Here is a 19979-nt window from a genome sequence, read left to right on the forward strand (position 1 = left end):
ACAACAAATGTGGAACATTTGCTACAGTATCTGGTACACAGTAGATTTTCAATCAAAATCAGTTTCCTTCTTTCTTTCCTTATCCTTCCACTTTTCACCACTACTGGAGCCTTTACCCATCCTTTCTTCAGGACAGATGTTCTAGTCAAAATACTTTATTCTAGGTGGTGGGTAAGATTGTCACGGTCATTTCTATCAATTAAGTGACTTGGATTTGATCCTACCTCTAAACGAACAGTATAACAGTATAACCCACTAGGCCTTTACCTCTCTTTGAATCTAGTTTTTTATATGCTGAATGAGGAGGTTGGATTAGATGTACTGTTTAGCTCTGAAATTCCATGAATAGTTCTTGATGACTTAACTCATCCAGCAACATTATAGTAAATGAGGCAATACCTCATTTACTTTCAGTGGGAGAAACTGACCACGTGATTGTGTGCTCTTTGTGAAAACACCCACACGTTGGTGGCTTCTGAACGCTGGGATGTCCTTGCCCAGTGACTGCCAGCCTGGCATATTCACAGGGCTTGGTAGAGGCATTCTCAAGGCAGCCAGGTTTGCAAGGAGGAATTCAGAGAGCAAAAAGTTGAATTTCTCAGTGGAAGACTGTTTTTCTTGCATTTCTTCTTCAGATGAGAGTGGGAACTGATTATGTCCTGCCTTTGCAGTCCAGGAAAAAGTTTTTTAAAAAGATGGGCATCCCAGGAGACGAGAGAGGAAAAAAAAAGACACCGTGAAAAGGAAAAATCAGAGGGTCCTTCTTAGGGAGGGTTATATCTTGGGAAAAAGGAAAAATCAGAGTGTCCTTCTTAGGGAGGGTTATATCTTGGGAAAAATGACAATACTAGATAGAGGGGTGGGGGCGGGGGAGAGATAAAGACTCCATGTAGATTCCGTGAATGGAAGGGTAGTAGGAAAGAAGAAAAGGAGCGGGTTGCCTTGGATCTGTACGTGTGTGGGATTCACACGCTGACACTAATTGCATTTTATTGTGTGGATGCTTTCCCCCCGCTTTTCCTTTTCTTCTCTGTTGTCCCAGGTCTCTGCAGGTGCACTTGTCAGGTCCCCAAACTGGCTCTATCTCTACCTCCTCAGCACCCAGGGCATTATCCCGATTCCCTGTGCTCCGGGGGTGGGAGTGTGGTTAGTGTTGGCGGTGGTGCTAACAATTGTGATGGTGAAGATACAGATCAAGATTCCCCAATAGCTTAAGGCAGAATTTAACAATAATAATAAAAAAAAAAAAACCAAAAAAAAAAAAAAAAAACCAACCCAACACAAACCTCTCGATAGATCCTATTAAACTCTTTCCAGAATTTAAAAGATCATTGTCGACTTTTGTAAAAAGGTGGATTTATTTTAAAATTCTGGGTAGACTCCCCCTTCCTCTGCTCCCTATCCCATGTTCTCTGAGACAAAAGAGGAACCCGAATCATTAATAACTCCGCGCCTTTCTGCAGGCGTGCTTTTCTAGAGCGGTTTTCTATCTCAAGATAACTGGATGAAGTCGGTGGCAGTTTTGTTTCCTGAGAGGAGCAGTTGGCCAGAGAAATGCCTCACAATTTGCTCAGGCTCATGCAGACAAGACTAGGACCCAGGAGAAAACACCACACAATCAGCCGGTACAATTTCTAAGCACCCATCACTCGACATAAATGGTACCTGAAGGTACTGGCAGGAGCGCTCTTGCTGACAGGACTCTGACTTCACCATGGCCTGGTCCATGTTAACCGACGCTTTCTGGTACACCTCCCTGGCGCGGCTCACGGTCAGGGTGGAGGACCAGGCGCTCTTCTTCAGGAGCGGCGCGTCCAGGTTGACGGGCAGGTTGGCACAGGTGGAGCACTTGACGTCGTTGTTACTCCGGGAGGCCTTGACCGCCTGCTCGCTGATGGTGTTGTAGGCCTCCATGAAGTACTGCGAGGCCGAGCGGTCGGGGCACCTGCCCATGGTCATCACTCCCGAGGGCGCGTGGTAGATGCACACGTCGCCGTCCAGGTTGTCGTCGGAGCTCCACCAGCCCGGGGAGGCGTTGGCGCGGGCCTTGGGGTCGGCGCGCCGCTCCTTGCTCTTGCTGCGCTTGCCGTACCTCCCCGTCTGCGCCTCGTCGGGGCTGGCTTTGCCCCCGTTGACGCTGCCCTTGGACGGCCCCTCCAGGGAGTGCGACTTGGTGAAGAGCTTCTGGACCGAGTGGACCAGGTGGCGGATGCGGCCGGGGCTGTCGCTGCGGTGCTCCACGGCCGTGCGCTTGTACTGCAGCGTGTGGTAGCCATCCCGGCTGAGCGGCAGCTGCCTCTCAAATTGGTCCAGGAGGTTGGCGGGGATGCGGTTGGCCTTGGCGGCCAGCGTGCGGGGCACCAGGGCGCACTCGTCCTTCAGCTCCTGCTGCGAGGTGTAGTGCCTGCGCGGGAAGGTGCTGCTGGCCAGCGGGTCGCTGAACGGGCCCACGCACTCGGCCTGGAAGGAGTTCCGCTGAGTGTAGTAGGGGTGGTCGGCCGGGTGGTGCTCCAGCGGGCTCAGCAGGTAGGGCTTGCGGTCCGAGTGGTGCGACAGCGAGTCGCAGGCCGCGTCGCAGGTGACCCCGTGGTGGTGGCTGCGGCTGCCCGATAACCCTTTCATTGCTGATGGGCGGCAGCCTCGGGGGTCATGGACACCCCGTGGTTAGGTTCCACACCCCGTCTTGCGCAGAGACCTGGGGGCAAGGAAGAACAAGAGAGGGCAAAGGGTTAACGCTTGGGTCGGTGAGGAGATGCGGCTCTTTTGAGCGCCCTGCTACTGGGTTGGTTTTCTGGCAGAAGAACTCATCGCTGTCCTTGAAAGCCGCTTTAATGCCTTGTTGGAAAGGCTCGAGCATCGGTGTAGGGCAGGGAGAGCCAACTGCAGTCAGGGACCCGGAGGTGGGGGGGGGGGGGCGGTGAAAGCTAGTAAACCCGGAAAAGGAACCTATGAAAATGCTAAATGGTTTTAAAATTATTGGAAAGCACCCCCCCTCCCTCCAGGATTCCAGTAACTGGAGATATCTTTCCTTGGCTTCTCTGGGTTTCGTCTTAACTGTCTGTTAATTGTGAAGCGTGAACACCCGAAGGGCTCAGTTTCTCTGGGAAGCCTTTGCTGATACCCCTTGCAGAGAGAATTAGTTCCCCTCTGTGTTTCCATGGCATCTATAACGCCACTCTCTCAGCTCCTATGCAATCGTTTGTCTCACGCATTCACCTGCTACTTTAGTTCCTTCCTCGCAGGCCTGCTTACCTCTCAGTCACCTTTCTAGCCCCCTACCTAGCCCCAAGCCGGCTCTGTAAACACACAGGAAGCGCTCCATTAATGTAAGTAAGATAAATGTGGGCGGAAAAAAAAATAAGAGAAGCCACCGGCCCCTTATAACTTGGGGGCATATCTTTCGATCTTCTGTCACGTGCTTTCTGGTTAGAGTTCTGTAGTAACAATCACAGCTCACAAATACCGCCTGTGCCCCCCCCCCCCAAACCCAAACACCACAGTAATTAGAATGGAAAACAGTAATGGTGACAAATAAATCAGAGCTGTAGAGGAAAATCTGCCTTTGTATTAAAAACAATTTTTTTTTGGTGTTTATTTATTTTGGGATAGAGAGAGAGTGAGCAGGGGAGGGGCGGAGAGAGAAAGAGAGAGAGAGAATCCCAAGCAGGCTCCATACTGTTAGCACAGAGCTCGACGTAGGGCTCGATCCCACAAACCGTGAGATCATGACCTGAGCTGAAATCAAGAGTCGGGCGCTTAACTGACTAAGCCACCTGGGCGCCCGTGCCCCTGTATTTCTGTCATTAGAGGGATCAAGAGCTTCCCATTAACAAACAGAGAGCAGTTGAAGGATAAGCTTGAATTGGCTAGTTTGAATATCATGGCATCGCCTTTTCCTGGTTTAAAGGTTTCTGGTTAAATGTTCACAAGTGATAGTGAGATGGCCAAGGGAAAGGCCCTAGAAATGTTCCCAAGGACACGAAGGACCTGGGCCCGAGGGTCAGCCCTGCTGTTCCACAGGGCAGAGTATTTTCTCTGGGCTCCAACTTCTTTGGTAGTTGACTGAATTCCTATTAACAGCCTATTTTGTTTGTTTGTTTGTTTGTTTTTAAGCTTCTTATAGTACAAAACTTGTCATAATAAGACTTGTCCTGAGAAGCCAGCATGACGATCCAAAATATCACTAATGTCATTTCAGATATTCAGACAGGGAGAGATAAATGGTTTAAGTTAAAAACATCCACAACAAAATAAAACACACACACATGGTCTAATGAAGAAAAATGCACACTTTTGACAGGTATGGTCTTGTCTATCCCACGGGCTGTCTGGTATGTGGGAGCTCCCGACAATGTTGAAAATCTCTATCCAGGGTCTATGCCTCCCCTTTTCTCTCCTCATCTCTCACTTCCTTCATAAATGGCTTAGCAAAACTGATGGAGGGTTTTAATCACCAGAGTCTTTTAAAATGGGTTAGCCTACTAAATTATAAGCTCCTTGAGGGTAGGGACTATGTTTTACCCATCCAGTATCCAGCAAATACCTGGCTGATCGTGGGAACTCAGCAAAATATTTATTCGATGAATTACTGCATCAATGCATCAGTGCAAAATTTCTCGGTGTGGCCCAGACTGTGATTCGAGTCATGTGTACTGAGTGGAAATATGACTTGTGGCAAGGGAAGGGTCACGCTCAGGGAAGGGCCCATCTCATGGGCATTCTGGGGACCGGTGGTTTCAGAGTTTGGGAGGAGGCAGGCAGGTGAATATGTCTTCTGCCGCTGTGAGCCTTTGACTGTTGACCCTCCACAGCCCAGCAGAGAACACCCCACCTCTGGAAATTCTACCTGCTGTGAAGGCAAAGCTGAGGGGCCTGCCCAGCCCTGCCGATTACAGGATGCCTAGACAGAAGACAGTCTGTCTGAAGGACAGAAAGAAACTGACACCTGAAGAGACAAAAAGGAAAGAAGGACCCATGATACTTGTGTGTCAGGAAGAGCCTGGAAATCAAAACTTGTCCACTGAAGAGAGACTAGTGAAGGAGATTGCTGCATAAGATACTTTGGGCTGCTTTGTATGACGTTATGATCCTATGATCAGGTTGTGGCAAAGAGGGATTTAAGAGGGTTAAATACGTGTTTTTGGCAAAACAGCGGTACTGACTAATTTGGATGGAAAAATCCATTGCATGAGGGAGTCTCTCTCTACAAAACAGGTCCTGTTGAAGACATTTTTGCCTTTTAAATATGAACTTAAAGACTAAAAAAACAAAAATAACAGCCCAGGAGGGTTATAGTCACATAAAAAGTCTTATGATTACACATAATAGAATCTCAGTATATAAAATAATAATGAAATGATGCCTCAGAATTTCCTTCTGAAGCAGGCTGGTCTTGGGTAGATACTTTCTGCTAAGTAAAATGTGAAACTGGCAAGAGCTGAAAACATAAATTATATACATTTACTCTAAAATGAACAGAATTATTTGAATTCTTATTCAATATTTTGTTATTTTTAATATGCCCACAGCATTTTACATAAGATGATGTTACCGGAGGACAGGCAGAGGGAATGAAGAGATTTTGCAAAACCATTAATGAAGAATTAAATGATGTAACCAATGATAATATTTGTAAATTCAACATACACAGCATGATTTTTACTAAAATGGAAGTGAGTTATTTTCAGGATAGAGTCAAACACTTACATTTTCTCAGAGGGTAATAAATTGCATCAAGGATAAGTAAGTTAGCTTTCCTCCTTCTTAATATTTGTAAAAGGATACTGAGATCTTAATCCCCTTTCTCTGTGATATGGGCAAATCAGGCCATGAAAAAATGGCAATAAGCAATCATAAACATTTCTAAGTGCTCAATCTATCTTTCTGGTCAAGGCCAAATAAACAACTTCACACCCTGGCACAGATTAAATATAGAAAAATATCTGTTTTATTTTTTGATAGAGAATCTTACATTCTCTTCTATTCTCCTGTCATTTAAAAAGGACGATTGATCAATTTGTGATTATAAAGTAAAGCAACCACTGCTAGGGATTTACCCAAGGGATACAGGAGTGCTGATGCATAGGGGCACTTGTACCCCAATGTTTATAGCAGCACTCTCAACAATAGCCAAATTATGGAAAGAGCCTAAGTGTCCATCGACTGATGAACGGATAAAGAAATTGTGGTTTATATACACAATGGAATACTACATGGCACTGAGAAAGAATGAAATCTGGCCCTTTGTGGCAACGTGGGTGGAACTGGAGAGTGTTAGGCTAAGTGAAATAAGTCATACAGAGAAAGACAGATACCATATGTTTTCACTCCTATGTGGATCCTGAGAAACTTAACAGAAGACCATGGGGGAGGGGAAGGAAAAAAAAGTTAGGGAGGGAGGGAGCCAAACCATAAGAGACCCTTAAAAACTGAGAACAATCTGAGGGTTGATGGGGGGTGGGAGGGAGGGCAGGGTGGGTGATGGGCATTGAGGAGGGCACCTGCTGGGATGAGCACTGGGTATTGTATGGAAACCAATGTGACCATTAATTTCATCTTAAAAAAAAAATAAAGTAAAGCAACACATTTGGTGACTTGCGGGGGAGTGGAGACAGATGATCTAAAGCCCTCAATGGTTCAGCAATTGCTGGGGGCACCTGCTCTTCCTTCTCTCGTTCTTCCTTTTCCTTGCTCTTAAACTCCCTTTCCACACACTTCCTTCTGCCACTTCTTTCTTCCCCTCACCTATTAAGGTTTATAAGTGGCATCCATGGACAATGCTCGCTCCATCCTGCAGTGTAACTGGGAAGAATTAACTGAGCATCCCTCATGCGCAGGCAACTAAGTGCACACAGCAAATCCCTAATGGCCAAAAGGCTTATGATGTGCTCAGAGAGACATGACCTAGCCATGAAAAAAGAGGAATAACCATTCTTATTATCTTCTGTATTCTTGGAAAAGGAAGCTGCTAGGCCCCGAATTAGATTTTAAGTGGCCATAAAAGATTTCTCAAAATAGAAAGGAATATTGCCTTCCATGCCTTCTCTTTTGGAGCGAGGGTGGGGAGTGTAGGTCAATATGCCTCCGTGAGGGTTTCTATGACTACAGTGATCATCTCTCATATATTATTTTTGTTCAGTGTGACTTCAAAATTGTGTTTTGTTGTCCTCCTAGGTTTGATTTGACTGTCAGACTGGATGTCCTGATTTTTGACTTGGAGAATTTCTTGACTATATCGGCCACCGTGAGATGAGCTCTGAGCGTGAGAGGCGCCCGGTTTTCACAGAGTTTCACAGAGTTCCCACACCTGGAGCAGAAGCACTGCTGCACCGATGATGACTGAAGCAAGAACGATCCGGCTCCGGAAAGGAAATTCTCAAGGTAGGTAATTTATTAGGCCCGAGGGAAAAACAAACAAACCACGTATTAGAAGATGCTGACAGGGGGAAAACAGTCTTGCAAAGTTGGCAAGTCCCTATTTCATTTTGATTTCTGTGCGTGTCTTTATTTAGAGCTGCTGTTCTTGATTTTTCTTTACATGCAGATAGAAGAACTCGGGGCACCCGAGTGGCTCACTCGGTGGAGCGTCTGACTCTTGATTTCAGCTCAGGTCATGATCCCAGGGTCATGGGATTGAGCCCCATGTCAGAGACTACTTGAGATTCTCTCTCTCTTCCTCCCTCTGTCCCTCTCTCCCACTTGCTCTGTCTCTCTCTCAAATAAATAAGATGAAAAAAAAATTTTAAAAAGGAAAAAGAAGAACCAAGTTAAGGGCTTCTATTCTCTCACTCGGGGAAGACTGATAGCCAGGCCATCATGACTCACTTTAGGAAGAGCAATGCTGGGGACCCTGCCCAGGAGAATAGGGAACACTGTGTTCTTGTCTGGGGAGACATCAGGACTGAAGAAATCTCCACAAATGTTTTCAGGGTCAAGTGGCCTTTTTGGCTTTCCTCCATGTGACCTGCCCATGCCAGGCTGTAGCCTTCAACAGAAGAGAAAGAAAGGATTCCCTTATGGAAGAGTATAAAGTAGTCGCAGAATAATGACTATGTCTCCCAGTCTCCCTAAGTGTGCAGAGGTGACTAATTCTGGCTATTGGAGTATAATTGGAAACGGCGGAACGTGCAGTTTCTGGAAAATGTCTCTAAAGCCAAAGGCATACCCTTCTTTACCCCTTCCTCGGCCGGCCTGCCGACAGGCCGGGAGGCGTAAGTTGCTGTGGGAGCACCACAAGATCAAGGGCCTGGCCACAGTGGAGTGCCATTGCAGCCCCGCTCTGCATCTCTATCTTTGTCTCCGCCACTGTTATTTAATTTTCTGACACTGGCATCTAACCTATCTCTAACTGGGATGGGCAGTCAAGGCCAAGTGCCGAGGAGCTTTTGTAAGCAATCCTCGTACCCAGGACTTGACTTTACAGGTGGTGGTATTCCACGAGAGCATCTTAAACCGAGCAGTGACATGGCCAGCCACGTGCTAAAGATTTCCCTGGCTGGGGCTCGAGGCTATTTAGGGTGGAGAGAGGCAAGAAAAACCTAAAAGAAGCAGTTTGTTCTTGCTGGGGCAGTTCAGGAGGAGGCTGAGAAGGAGGAAAGGGCACCTCCAAGGAGGGTGAGAAGGTGGCCCGCTGGGGCAGTGCCACCCACCGCAGACCTCCTCGCTTGCACGCCTGCGTCTCCTCCACAGTCTAAACACGCAGGGCACTCTTTTGCGCGCAGAGCAAAATCCTATGCGATACGGACGCAGCTGTTTAACAGCATTTTTTTTATTCTGTTAATAATAAATCCCAATTCTGTGGGGTTTGAGAAGGAAGAACGTTATGAATGCTCAATGGGCTTAAGATTTTAAATAAACAGTTGTTTAAAAAAGAAAGTAAGGGAATGGTTCTCACTAAGGTACTACTGAGAAACAAAGCCATGCCATTTTGGGGTAAAAGTAAACAGAAAACCGAACAGAGAGGTGTGAGGGTGAGTGAACATTGCCCCAAAGGCCCACTTTTCAGATACTCTCTGACCTGAAATTGTAGCTGCACAAAACAACTGAATGCCCTTCTCTCAATTTTTCAGACTTGCCTGCTTGAAGATTTGCATGCGTTCTATACTTAAAACCATACGAATGCCGTGAGAGCACCTTTGAGTAAGCATGGTTGGAGATACACCAGTTGTATCACTCAGAGTACAATGCTTCGGCATTTTGTGCTAAGCCAGAGAAGCAGAATGTGTTCTGGCTTTTCCATTAATGCTAATTGCTATCCCAATCATCTGCAATTGGATTTTGTTTGTGAATACCTCCTTCAGCCAGTCTGCGTCTCCAAATAAATGCCTTTTGAGCATTTCCCTTTCAAAAGACATGATATTGTACAAAAAACAATACAAAACAAAAAAAGCAACATGTCAAACCTCCTCCCATTTGGTCACAGTAGGTAGTGCAATTACAACGGCCTTTGTCTTCATACAAAGCTTTTAAAAAGTAGTTTCACTTCGACTTTTGAGCATGAAAAGGTGGAGGGTGATATTTCTTGAGAAAATGGTTAGTTACCATTAATATTGGTATATATTTATTGCTGGTTGAGTAAAATCTCATAGAACACAGGAGGGGGTTTTTGAGGCAGTGCATTATTATTATTATTGTTATTTAATGTTTTATTTATTTTTGAAAGAGAGAGAGAGAGAGAGAGGGAGAGAGAGAACGAGCCGGGGAGGGGCAGAGAGAGACAGTGACACAGAATCTGAAGCAGGCTCCAGGCTCTGAGCTGTCAGCACAGAACCCGATGCAAGGCTCGGGTTCACAAACCGTGAGATCACAACCTGCGCTGAAATCGGACGCTTAACTGACTTAGCCACACAGACGCCCCAAGCTAGTACGTGATAACAACCTCACAGCATTGTTTGGGATTGACACAGGTAGGAAGGTGCCTGTTCTGACTCTATGTGACCTTGGAGACGTGCTCTCCATGAAATTGTTCCCATTTGGGTTTCTAGGGGAGGGTACTTCAGCTATACTTACAGATGGAGTCCCCTGGGAGAGAATGTGGTTACTTTCACCCGCCATGGCCAGTAGCTCTTGGGGAGGCACAGTGGGGACACCCTATCTCATGGGAGTAAAACACACGTCTGTAGAGTTTTCGGAGAAGAGCAAAGACCATCAGTGTCTCTTAAAAAAAGATGCCGGGAAAAATATGCAAGCCATTGATTAGTGCAGGAGAAACAGGAATGATGACATAATAAAACTGTTTAATAGGATATAAAGACAGCCATGACTGGGGTGCCTGGGTGGCTCAGTCAGTTAGGCATCTGACTTCAGCCTAGGTCATGATCCCACACTTCGTGGGTTTGAGCCCCGTGTCTGACAGCTTGGAGCCTGGAGCCTGCTTCAGATTCTGTGTCTCCCTCTCTCTCTGCCCCTCCCCTGCTTGCACTCTGTCTGTCTCCCAAAAATAAATAAATATTAAAATAAAAAAAAGACAGCCATGATGGAGAAAGGGAAAAATCCAAAAACAATGACAATCAAAACAGTACAATGCAACTTGAGAAGCAGCAGTAGAAATAGCCTCTGATGAAAACTGGGTTATTTTTGTCCACATCTCTCATAACTAGCTGAATAGTCTTGTGAACATGTACTGGCACATTCTAGACAACTTGCTTCAGAGCCAGACTATATATATTCTTTTACCTGAATCAAAAGTGGTTTTTTTTTTCTCATAAATCTCCTTCTTTTAAATGCTGCTGCTTTTCTTACCACGTTCACCCTACAAATCTACCAAGTGCGAAGGCACCAAAAGTACCTGTAGTGGTCCCTTCTGGGGTGGCTGTTGAGCTGACACCTGCTTTGGGGACCGTTTTCGCCCCCTGCCCACAGCCTCTGCTGCTGACGTCCTTGCCAGGAACAGGGAAGGCAATTACTACCTCCTCTGAGCTGATTGAACTGCGTTTGAAGACCCAACTCCGGGGCATCCATGCAGAGGCTTAGCTGAGTTAATCAGATGCTGGCTCCCAGAAATTTAAATGGAAATGTTCCTAGACTCACTGAACCCTGGTGAGCTTAGCTGCAAAGTCAAGTAGAGGAAAGGCCAGTATGGCACCACGGGAAGCCAAAGTCGAGGGCTGTTTGAAACTGTGGGGCAGCAGAGAAAAGGCAGCAGGGGAGGGGGGAGGAGGGGAGGGGAGGAAACAGGCAGAGAGAAGCATATCTGGGCTCCATGTAGCCCCAGGTAAAGAAACAGAGAAGGGGCCCAGCATCCTTCTGAACCTAGTCCGGCCCGGCTCCCTGCCTGGAGTGGCCAGGACCCAGTGGTCTGTGGCAGAACCGTGGCAGGCCCAGAAACGCCTACCTCTCCAAGTACAGAGACCCTCCGGCCCAGCCAGGGAAACCGCAAGCTTACGAGAAGCACCACCAGAGTGCTCAGCGGGCCCCGCTGGGAGTCTCAGAAGCGGCCCCATCGGGATCGGCTGAAGCATCTCGAAATGGCTTTTACCACTTTGCGGGTGTATTGGCTCCAACGAACCACACACGCCCATTTGGAGTTCACGTTCATTCTTTCAGAACCTTTATCAGCGCCTGCACGCACGAGAGAGAGGTGGTCAGCACACCGCGGGTGAGCTGGCCTGTCTCTGCCGCTAACCATTTGCAATGCGGTCCCCAGTGTTTTTCTGCGGGTGGTCTGGCCTTCCCCACCCCTGCAACGTCGGCTGTGGATGGGAATTAGACTCGAACCCGCTCACACACTGCTCCTTCGGCTTCCATTTTCACGTAGCGGTTAAAGTGCCTTATTCTTACTCTTCGTCTATCTAGCGGTAATTAGCATTTATTATCATAATTTATTATTTCATTTTTCATTTATTTATGTTCATAAATTATCATTTCCTTTTCATTCATTATCATAATTTGTTTTTCGTTTTGGAACCAGTCTCTCTGTCCCCTCTAGAGTTCTGCACCCAATCTTAAATTAAAAATTTTTTTTTTAATGTTTATTTATTTTTGAGACAGAGAGAGACAGAGCATGAACAGGGGAGGGGCAGAGAGAGAGGGAGACACAGAATCGGAAACGGGCTCCAGGCTCTGAGCCATCAGCCCAGAGCCCGACGTGGGGCTCGAACTCACGGACCGCGAGATCATGACCTGAGCCAAAGTCGGACGCTTAACCGACTGAGCCACCCAGGCGCCCCAATCTTAAATTTTAAACAGACAAATCCATCTCCACTAAACTTTCTGAAAGCACAGTTGCTGTGACAGAGAAGGACCCATGATGACAGTCGCTGTCCCTTGGAGAAAAATCAGTTCTGACGAATAAGGATGTTAACCTGTCAGACAGCAGATGATATATTCTTTCAAGGTATTAGGCATGGAGTCAAATCAAATCTGTGCATGGGGATTTAATTCAACATCTACTTATCAGATAATGATTATTTACATGCAGTACACTGGGCACTCTAAAAAGAATTAAGGAGTCTTATTATTTCCCACCCACAACTTTTATTTTAAAAAGATATTTATTTATTTATTTATTTATTTAGAGCGTGAGCAGGGGAGAGGCAGTGAGAGGGACAGAGAGAGAAAGAGAGAGAGAGAATTTCAAGCAGCCTCCACAGTTAGGGTGGAGCCCCATACCAGGCTCGAACCCACGAACCTTGAGATCATGACCGGAGCCAAAAATCAAGAGTCGGAGGCTTAACCGACTGAACTACCCAGGGGCACCTCCCACCCACGACTTCTATCTCTCGAGTTTCCACATTCTCTTCTCCTCACTTCTGCTCTCTGATAGCTCTCAGGGCAGTTTCTTCTGTTCTCCGGTTCCTCAGCAGCTCCCTTTTCTCTAGGTCGGTCAGCCCCCAGGGTCTCACTTTCTTCTCTTGCTGGCCTAAGGAGACACATCCCCTCAAACATTCTTTTGCAAGCACCCTCGGCCCCTTGCTCTGTGATCCTTCTGCCTCGTCTATTCTGGACAATATAAAATCAAAGAGTGGTGACACCATGCTGTGTTCTTCCACACGGGGCTGTGTGTCACTGAGGGTGGGACTGGTGCCATGACCAATTTCCAGTGTCCAATCTCTGCTCCATTCCCCAAGTGGATCAGGAGTGGTGTTGGGGGTCTCTTGCTTCTGCTGCCGCTATTCCAAGCCCTTGACTCCCTTTACCATGTCTCGTCTGGACTTGTTTGGAAAAAGAAAGACAGTGACCAACAAATACTAAGTGAATAAAAAAAGGAATGTTTCCTGTGCCTCTAGCAGCGATAATGATAAACAGTTTTGAGCACCTATATGCCAGGCACATACTGACCATTTTTTTTTTTTATTTATTTTTTGTTTTGTTTTTAAATGTTTATTTATTTTTGACACAGAGAGAGAGACAGAGCATGAGTGGGGGAGGGGCAGAGAGAGAGGGAGACACAGAATCTGAAGCAGGTTCCAGGCTCCACGCTGCCAGCACAGAGCCCGACGCGGGGCTCGAACTCACAGATCGTGAGAGCATGACCTGAGCCGAAGTCGGAAGCTCAACCTACTGAGCCACCCAGGTGCCCCACATGCTGACCACTTTAAATGCATTATCTCATTTCATCCTCAAAGGGTACGTGGTGGGGACTGTTCTCTGGATAAGAATACAGACTATCGCAGATGAAACAACTTGTCTGAGCTAATGCAGCTGGTAACTTTTGAACCCACCGTGTCCTTAGCCACCGAACCGTAACGACCTTGCTCCCACCACCTCTGGAGCACTCGCACCCCACAGCACTTTCCATAATCCTAACGGTATGATTTGCAATGTGATCTTTCTTATCTGATCATGCCATTTTTAGCTTTAAGTTCTTTCCAGACTTCCTACACTTTTACAATATTAATCTCAACCTTTGGATAGGACCCAAAGTGGAGATTTTCATGATCTAGACACCCTTGTCTCCTGTCACCCCACCCCTTATGCCAGCAGCACTGGACTCCACGTACTCTTCTCCATATGCCACGCTTTTCAGTGTCCTTGCGCTTTGAGGTCTCTCAAATAGTCATCGCTGCTCACCGAGCCGATTCTTATTCCTCCTTCAAGAGGCGATACAAAGACAGCCTCCCCTGAAAATCTTCCTTGTGCTAAAGGAAGCGGGGAAGTGAGAGGCCTTATCCAATTTGTGATCTAGTTGAGGAAATAAACCGCACAAACGTGAAACAATCAGAGAGTATTCTAAGTCAGAATCTAATCAGACCCTAGATTGTGTGGTACATGTTGCATATGTGATGTACCTAGGAAAAAATTTGGAAAAAAACAGCTACAAAAGTTGAGGTTGAGACCTGGGAGGCTCAGGAAATCCAGAGAAGCACATCCTTCAAAGATGAGGTTCTTAGGACGATGTGTAGTGCTTACTGTGTATTTTGTTCAAACCTGACTATTCCATGTCCCCTCTGGATTTTTTAATGCTTTCTACCTCTGCTTTCTTTCGTCTTTGATGACGCTATCCAGATGTGAGTCAGATTGTCTGAGAGCTGCAAACGTGGCCTCAATGTTTAGGCCTCTGTCTGGGTTTCTTCCATTGAACTTCTCTTTGATATTAAGCCCATGGAAGAGGGTTTTGAGAAACAGGTATTTATACTTCAATGGCTTTCATTGCCTGGAGGTCACTGAACTCAGCAGAGTGTCTTCTGAATCAGGTGCCGTGGAGGAAACCCCTCTTAGGTCTCGGCATTAGCAAAGTTGTGTGCTTGACAAATGCTAAGTAATCTTGCAGGTAACGCGGTCCTTGTAAGATGAATGTGTTTCCACGCATGCTTTGAATACTGGGAAGTTTGTCGGGAAATTTGTGACAAAATGGTAGGGGTTCATTACTTTTTTTTCTAATTTTATTCTACTTTCATTACGTTTCTTTGGCTATATCGTTTGTCTCCTTTTATGATCTATTGTAAACCGACCCTTTGTGGAAAAGTTGGAGTAGGGGTGGAAAATCTTTATCTATCCAGGTATCTCTGTATTATGTCAACTCAAATACTTTGTTAATACATTTCTTTCTTTTACGTGATACCAGCCGTTGACTATAACAATGGTTCTCAAACCTGAGTGTGCGTATGGGTCAGCTGGAGGGCTCGCTAAGACACAGATCGCTGGGCACTTATCCTCAGAGATTCTGGGGTGGTTCCCAAGAATCTGTATTTCTAACACATTCCCTGGCAATACTGATGCTGACCTGAGAGCCACATTTTGAGGACTAGATTATGTATTTCTTATATCTGTGGTTCTTCCTAGAATGTACATCCTTCCTTTCCTCTGTTGGGTCAAACTCATACTTTTCCTTCACTCCCCAGCTCCATTGTCACTTTTGGGGGGCCACCTTTGTTGAACCCATTAGGCAGAATTAACAACCAACTCGTGTGTTTTCACACAGCACACTATTCATACCCCCACCAGACCCTGGGAAGGCTTGCTGTAATTGATTGTGTTATATGCATATCTGTCCCAAGCGACTACAAGACTGTAGGGGGCACAGAAGCCCTTGCGCATTTTCATCCCACCATTTCCTGGAAAAGCCCCTGACACACCGTATGCACTCCATGAATGGTAGCCAAATAAACATGAATGGGAAGTCTCCCGCTTGGGAAACATGATATTTCCATGGAATGAATGTATGTAATTTAGAAATAAAATGACTGTTTATATCAGGAATAGTGTGTCTTCAGTTCAGGGACCATGCTAATCGGTAAGTATTTTAGTGGTGCCTAATGAAGCCTGCTGAAGAAAGCCTGCTTTGCTGTCTGCCCTGTGGCCCGTTCGTCCTTCTCCAGCCTTCTCAGCTATCAGAGGCTCTTGAGCAGCAATGGCAATGATTACAGAAGCAAAGAAAACACTGGGTCAAATTCTCTGCACAACTCTGAAGACAGGGAGACTTTTATTTTTTTAAAGTTTATTTATTTATTTACTTACTTACTTACTTACTTATTCACTTATTTAGAGGGGTGCAGAAAGAAAAGGAGAGAGAGAATCCCAAGCAGCCTCCACGCCCAGTGCGGAGCCCAACACGGGGCTCAAACTCACAAACCCTGAGACCGTGACCTGAGCTGACCCCAAGAGTCGGACACTTAACCAACTGAGCCACCCAGGTGCCCTGATGGGGAGACCTTTTGGTTAGAACGTGGCCGCTGATGAACTGATGTCACCAGGGAAGACTTCTCTTTCTGTAGTGGGCTATAGGGTTCTCAGTAGGCTGTAGAATTCTCTCAGTGGTATTTTTGAATCCAGTGAAATACAAGCTTTGCTTTATCACAGGCCTTTTATGTGTCAGGAACTCAATATGCACTCATTGGAACCCTTGCAACTATAGCATGATCTTTCCTCTTTCCACAGGTGAAGAAATTGAGGTCCACAGGAATGAAATAACTTGCCTAAGGAGCGCAATGGGTAAGCAGCTAAGCTAGGACTTGAACCTGGGTCTTTAAGACTTAAAGTGCATGTTCTTCCTGCCCTATCCAATAGCTCCAAGAAACTTCAGGATGCTGGAGGCAGCACAGCAGGGACCACCCTGCAAACCACAGCTTTTGGACTTTACTTTGAAGAAAAGTTTAGCCGTTAAGAGAAAAAATGGAAAAAACCCCAAAGATAATACTCCCGTAATTCAGCACATCGCCTCTTTTTGCTACAAGGAGATCTATCCAACTTACATATTTAATAAGCAACCTGGCAGAGTGCTCCCTGGGAATGCTCATTCTCAGGTATGGATAGGTGACCCTGAGATCTTGTTTATAACTCTAACTTTGTACAAGTCAAAGATGTTGACCTTTACTCTTGCTAAACCTAAGGCCTCAGATACTCATATGCTTTTCTCCCTACCACCTAGACCTTTATATAAAATGGGGTAATGTTTTTAGCCTCAATATAGAAGTGAGCCAATGTAGACAATCACCTTTCAGTTATCTATCAAGGAGCTAACATTTGTATATTCCTTTATTTTCCCCAACAAATATGTATTGAGTATTTACCACACGACAGGTACACTTCTGGGGATCAGAGATCCAGTAATGAACACACCTCAAAAGTTCTTGTGTGGGGAGACAGCAAACCGATATATAATGTATTAGATGGTGGTAACTGTATCATGCAACCTGCCAGGTGATGACACATAGAACATCTTTTATAACCAGTCTTCTATAAATCCTTTGCTGACCCGGACACAATGAAAATTATACAAAAATACTGGCTTAGTGGGGCACTTGGGTGGCTCAGTCGGTTAAGCGTCTGGCTCTTGATTTTGGCTTAGGTCATGATCTTGCGGTTCATGGGATCGAGCCCTGTGTCAGGCTCTGTGCTTACAGCGTGGAGCCTGCTTGGGATTCCCTCTCTCTCTGTCCCTACCCCGCTCCTGCTCGCTCTCTCTCTCTCTCCTCTCTCATTAAAGATATAAACATTAAAAAATACTGGCTTATTTATTAAAGAAGTAGTTTATTAAAGTTTATACCTGTTAGTATATTCTAGCAAACCTTAGGCAAAATGATACGCCTGTGTGACAGACCCTATCCTCGGGACTTTATATGTATTATCCTACCCCATCATCATAGCAGCCCATGACGTAAGTACACTCATCTGCCTTTCCCAGAGGAGGAAAACAAGGCACAGGTAGGTTAAATAATCTGCTCAGAGTTCAACCAGGAAGTCGGACCCTAGAGCTTGAATCAAACTAGGCACCACTACGCTCTCAATGACAAAGTTTGTCACGCAACATGTTGATGAGATGCCACCAAGCCTGTGGCATATGGCTGCAGAAATTGTGTGCAGCATAATGGCAGGGGGCGAGCTGACGTGTGGGACAGCGGCTCGATCGCTCTGCTTCGCTGATGTGCTGTGAAGGAATGCACTTTTATTTTAAACCTTTAATAACAGCATAGTTACAAAGAAGACACTGGAGAAAAACCATGCATTCCAACATCAGCTTAAAATAGGATTCTTCATCTATTATTCTATTATCTAATAAAACGATGATTGAAACCATGGAAATTACATATTTCAGGGACAGGGACATGTACTTAATACCTACCTTATCTACAGTTGCGGATAGGCTATTTAAAGGGGAAAACGCTAGAAACCTACAAGGATTTATGAACTTCTCCGTACAAAATGCCCTTTTCCCCCCTCTGCACATCTCTGGGCTTAACCTGGAAATTTTCAATTTCCGCACGGCCCCTTCTCCTCACCATCTGCTAATGCTGGCATCGGGTGTGGGGTAATTCACACCGTTCGGGGAGCCATCCTATGCTCCAGTGATAAGTAAAGACCTGAAGCCAATGAAAGAAATAAGTGTGGGGAGAGAAGCCACAATAAAGACTTCATCAGTGTGGCATCCCATGGCAGATTTTCTTCTGACCACCGAGGGGTATTGTTTCCTGTTCCCAAATGTGTGTCAAGACAAAATTCCATGTAAGTAGGATTATACGTTTCATTTCCCAGCCAAATCCACACGCAACCTAAACTCCCGGCAGAGCAGATCCAAGCAGAAGCAACCAGTGGTGAGTGTGAGTGATTTCAGGGTGTAAGTCCGATGACAAGTAACTCCAAATGGGCACAAGAACGTTCAAGGAACGTTGTCTGTAGGGAAACGGTTCGCTTTAGATTTGAAGAAAGCTGTTGGATGCTTACTTAGGAGATGAGAGTCAAAACTGGGATGCTTTTGCCCTATTTCTTATTCTCTGTACACAAGATGGCCAGGCTTGGTCAGATTTCAGAAAACGTCCTTCTTGTTGCCTTGAGATTCAGTCTACCACTTAGCATCTTTGACTAGAAATCCGTGTCTTCTCTTACCATCCCATTTCTTACTTAGAAATACGTTATTCTTTCTCTTTCCTTTTCTCCCCCTCTCCTTTGGAGATGCTCTTTAAGGAAAAACCGACTCTACAAATCGCAAGAGTTGTGCAAAGGTCCTCGGCATGAGACTGATAGCCGCATCACCAGTTTTAAACATGGTCAGCAGCTGGTGTCCTTTGGAGGAGGAAGTCCCTTTAGAATTGTTTAACTTCAGCTTTCTATCAAGATTTGTTTTTATTTTCAGACCCTGAGAATTACTCTGGGTCACTGAATGTATGCCAAAAATCTTGAAAAAATAAATCGGGGAGAAAAACGTTTAGAAGCACAAATGTGACCTCCGCAAAAAGCGTTGGAACCCAGTGGCAACCGATCACAGTGTAAAACTGGGCCTGAAGCCAAATGGAGGGGCTTGAAGCCTGAAGCCAATGGGCCGTGGAGGGCTGCACCGGGGAATCTACTTCTGTACTCCCACCGGGGAAGAGAACTGCCACGGGAGACAAAGGCGATCTGTTATGGGCTCCACGGTTTGTCTTGCCTGTGGGTCTTTGGAAATTTGAGGTAACTTACAACACATGTGCCAATACATGACATTGTTATACCTTTTTCTTTTAGTGTTCGTTTGTTTATTTATTTATTGAGAGACACACAGACAGAGCGTGAAGGGGGGAGGGGCAGAGAGAGGGATAGAGAGGATCCAAAGCGGGCTCTGTGCTGACAGCAGAGAGCCTGATGTGGGTCTCGAATTCACAAGCTGCGTGAGATCATGACCCGAGCAGAAGTCAGACGCTTAACCAACTGAGCCACCCAGGCGCCTGGACGTTGTCATTCTTCAACCAAGGGCGCGGATCCCCTGCTCAGGATCCCTCTCTGTTGCTCCTCCCCTCCCCACCAAACACAGATCCTGGTATCTGGGCATTCAGAGCCCATGGAGGGGGGCGGGGACAGCATTGTAGCACTTTTTACGCATTTGCCTCATAGAAGAGTAGTTAATTTGCCCATTATTCTGTCTACCTTCCAAATGTGAACTCCTTAAGGGACTTGATTGCTCAGCAACTAGCTCAATGCCGGGCACGGAGTAAGTGCTAAATAAATGTTAAATGAATAAAACAAAAGGAGGTATAAAAGCCCCATCCGCTTGCTGGCTCTCCTACAGGTCCCATAAACGTGCTTTGAATGGTTACTCCAAGACTGGTAGCAGAACATTGTGCCTTTGG

At 46.0% G+C, this 19979-nt stretch overlaps 1 protein-coding gene across 1 annotated transcript in view; it reads right to left on the reverse strand.

The window, feature by feature from the left end:
* The window catches only part of DLGAP1 (DLG associated protein 1), a 933957-nt gene that overhangs the window by 325716 nt on the left and 588262 nt on the right, over window positions 1-19979 (reverse strand). The window contains exon 4 of the mRNA XM_049619697.1: window positions 1666-2695. Coding sequence (XP_049475654.1) covers window positions 1666-2622 — 957 coding nt within the window. The 5' untranslated portion in view covers window positions 2623-2695. The remainder of the gene's footprint in view (window positions 1-1665; window positions 2696-19979) is intronic.

This window comes from Panthera uncia (genome assembly GCF_023721935.1).
Source record: "Panthera uncia isolate 11264 chromosome D3 unlocalized genomic scaffold, Puncia_PCG_1.0 HiC_scaffold_8, whole genome shotgun sequence".
Taxonomy (NCBI): Eukaryota; Metazoa; Chordata; class Mammalia; order Carnivora; family Felidae; genus Panthera; species Panthera uncia.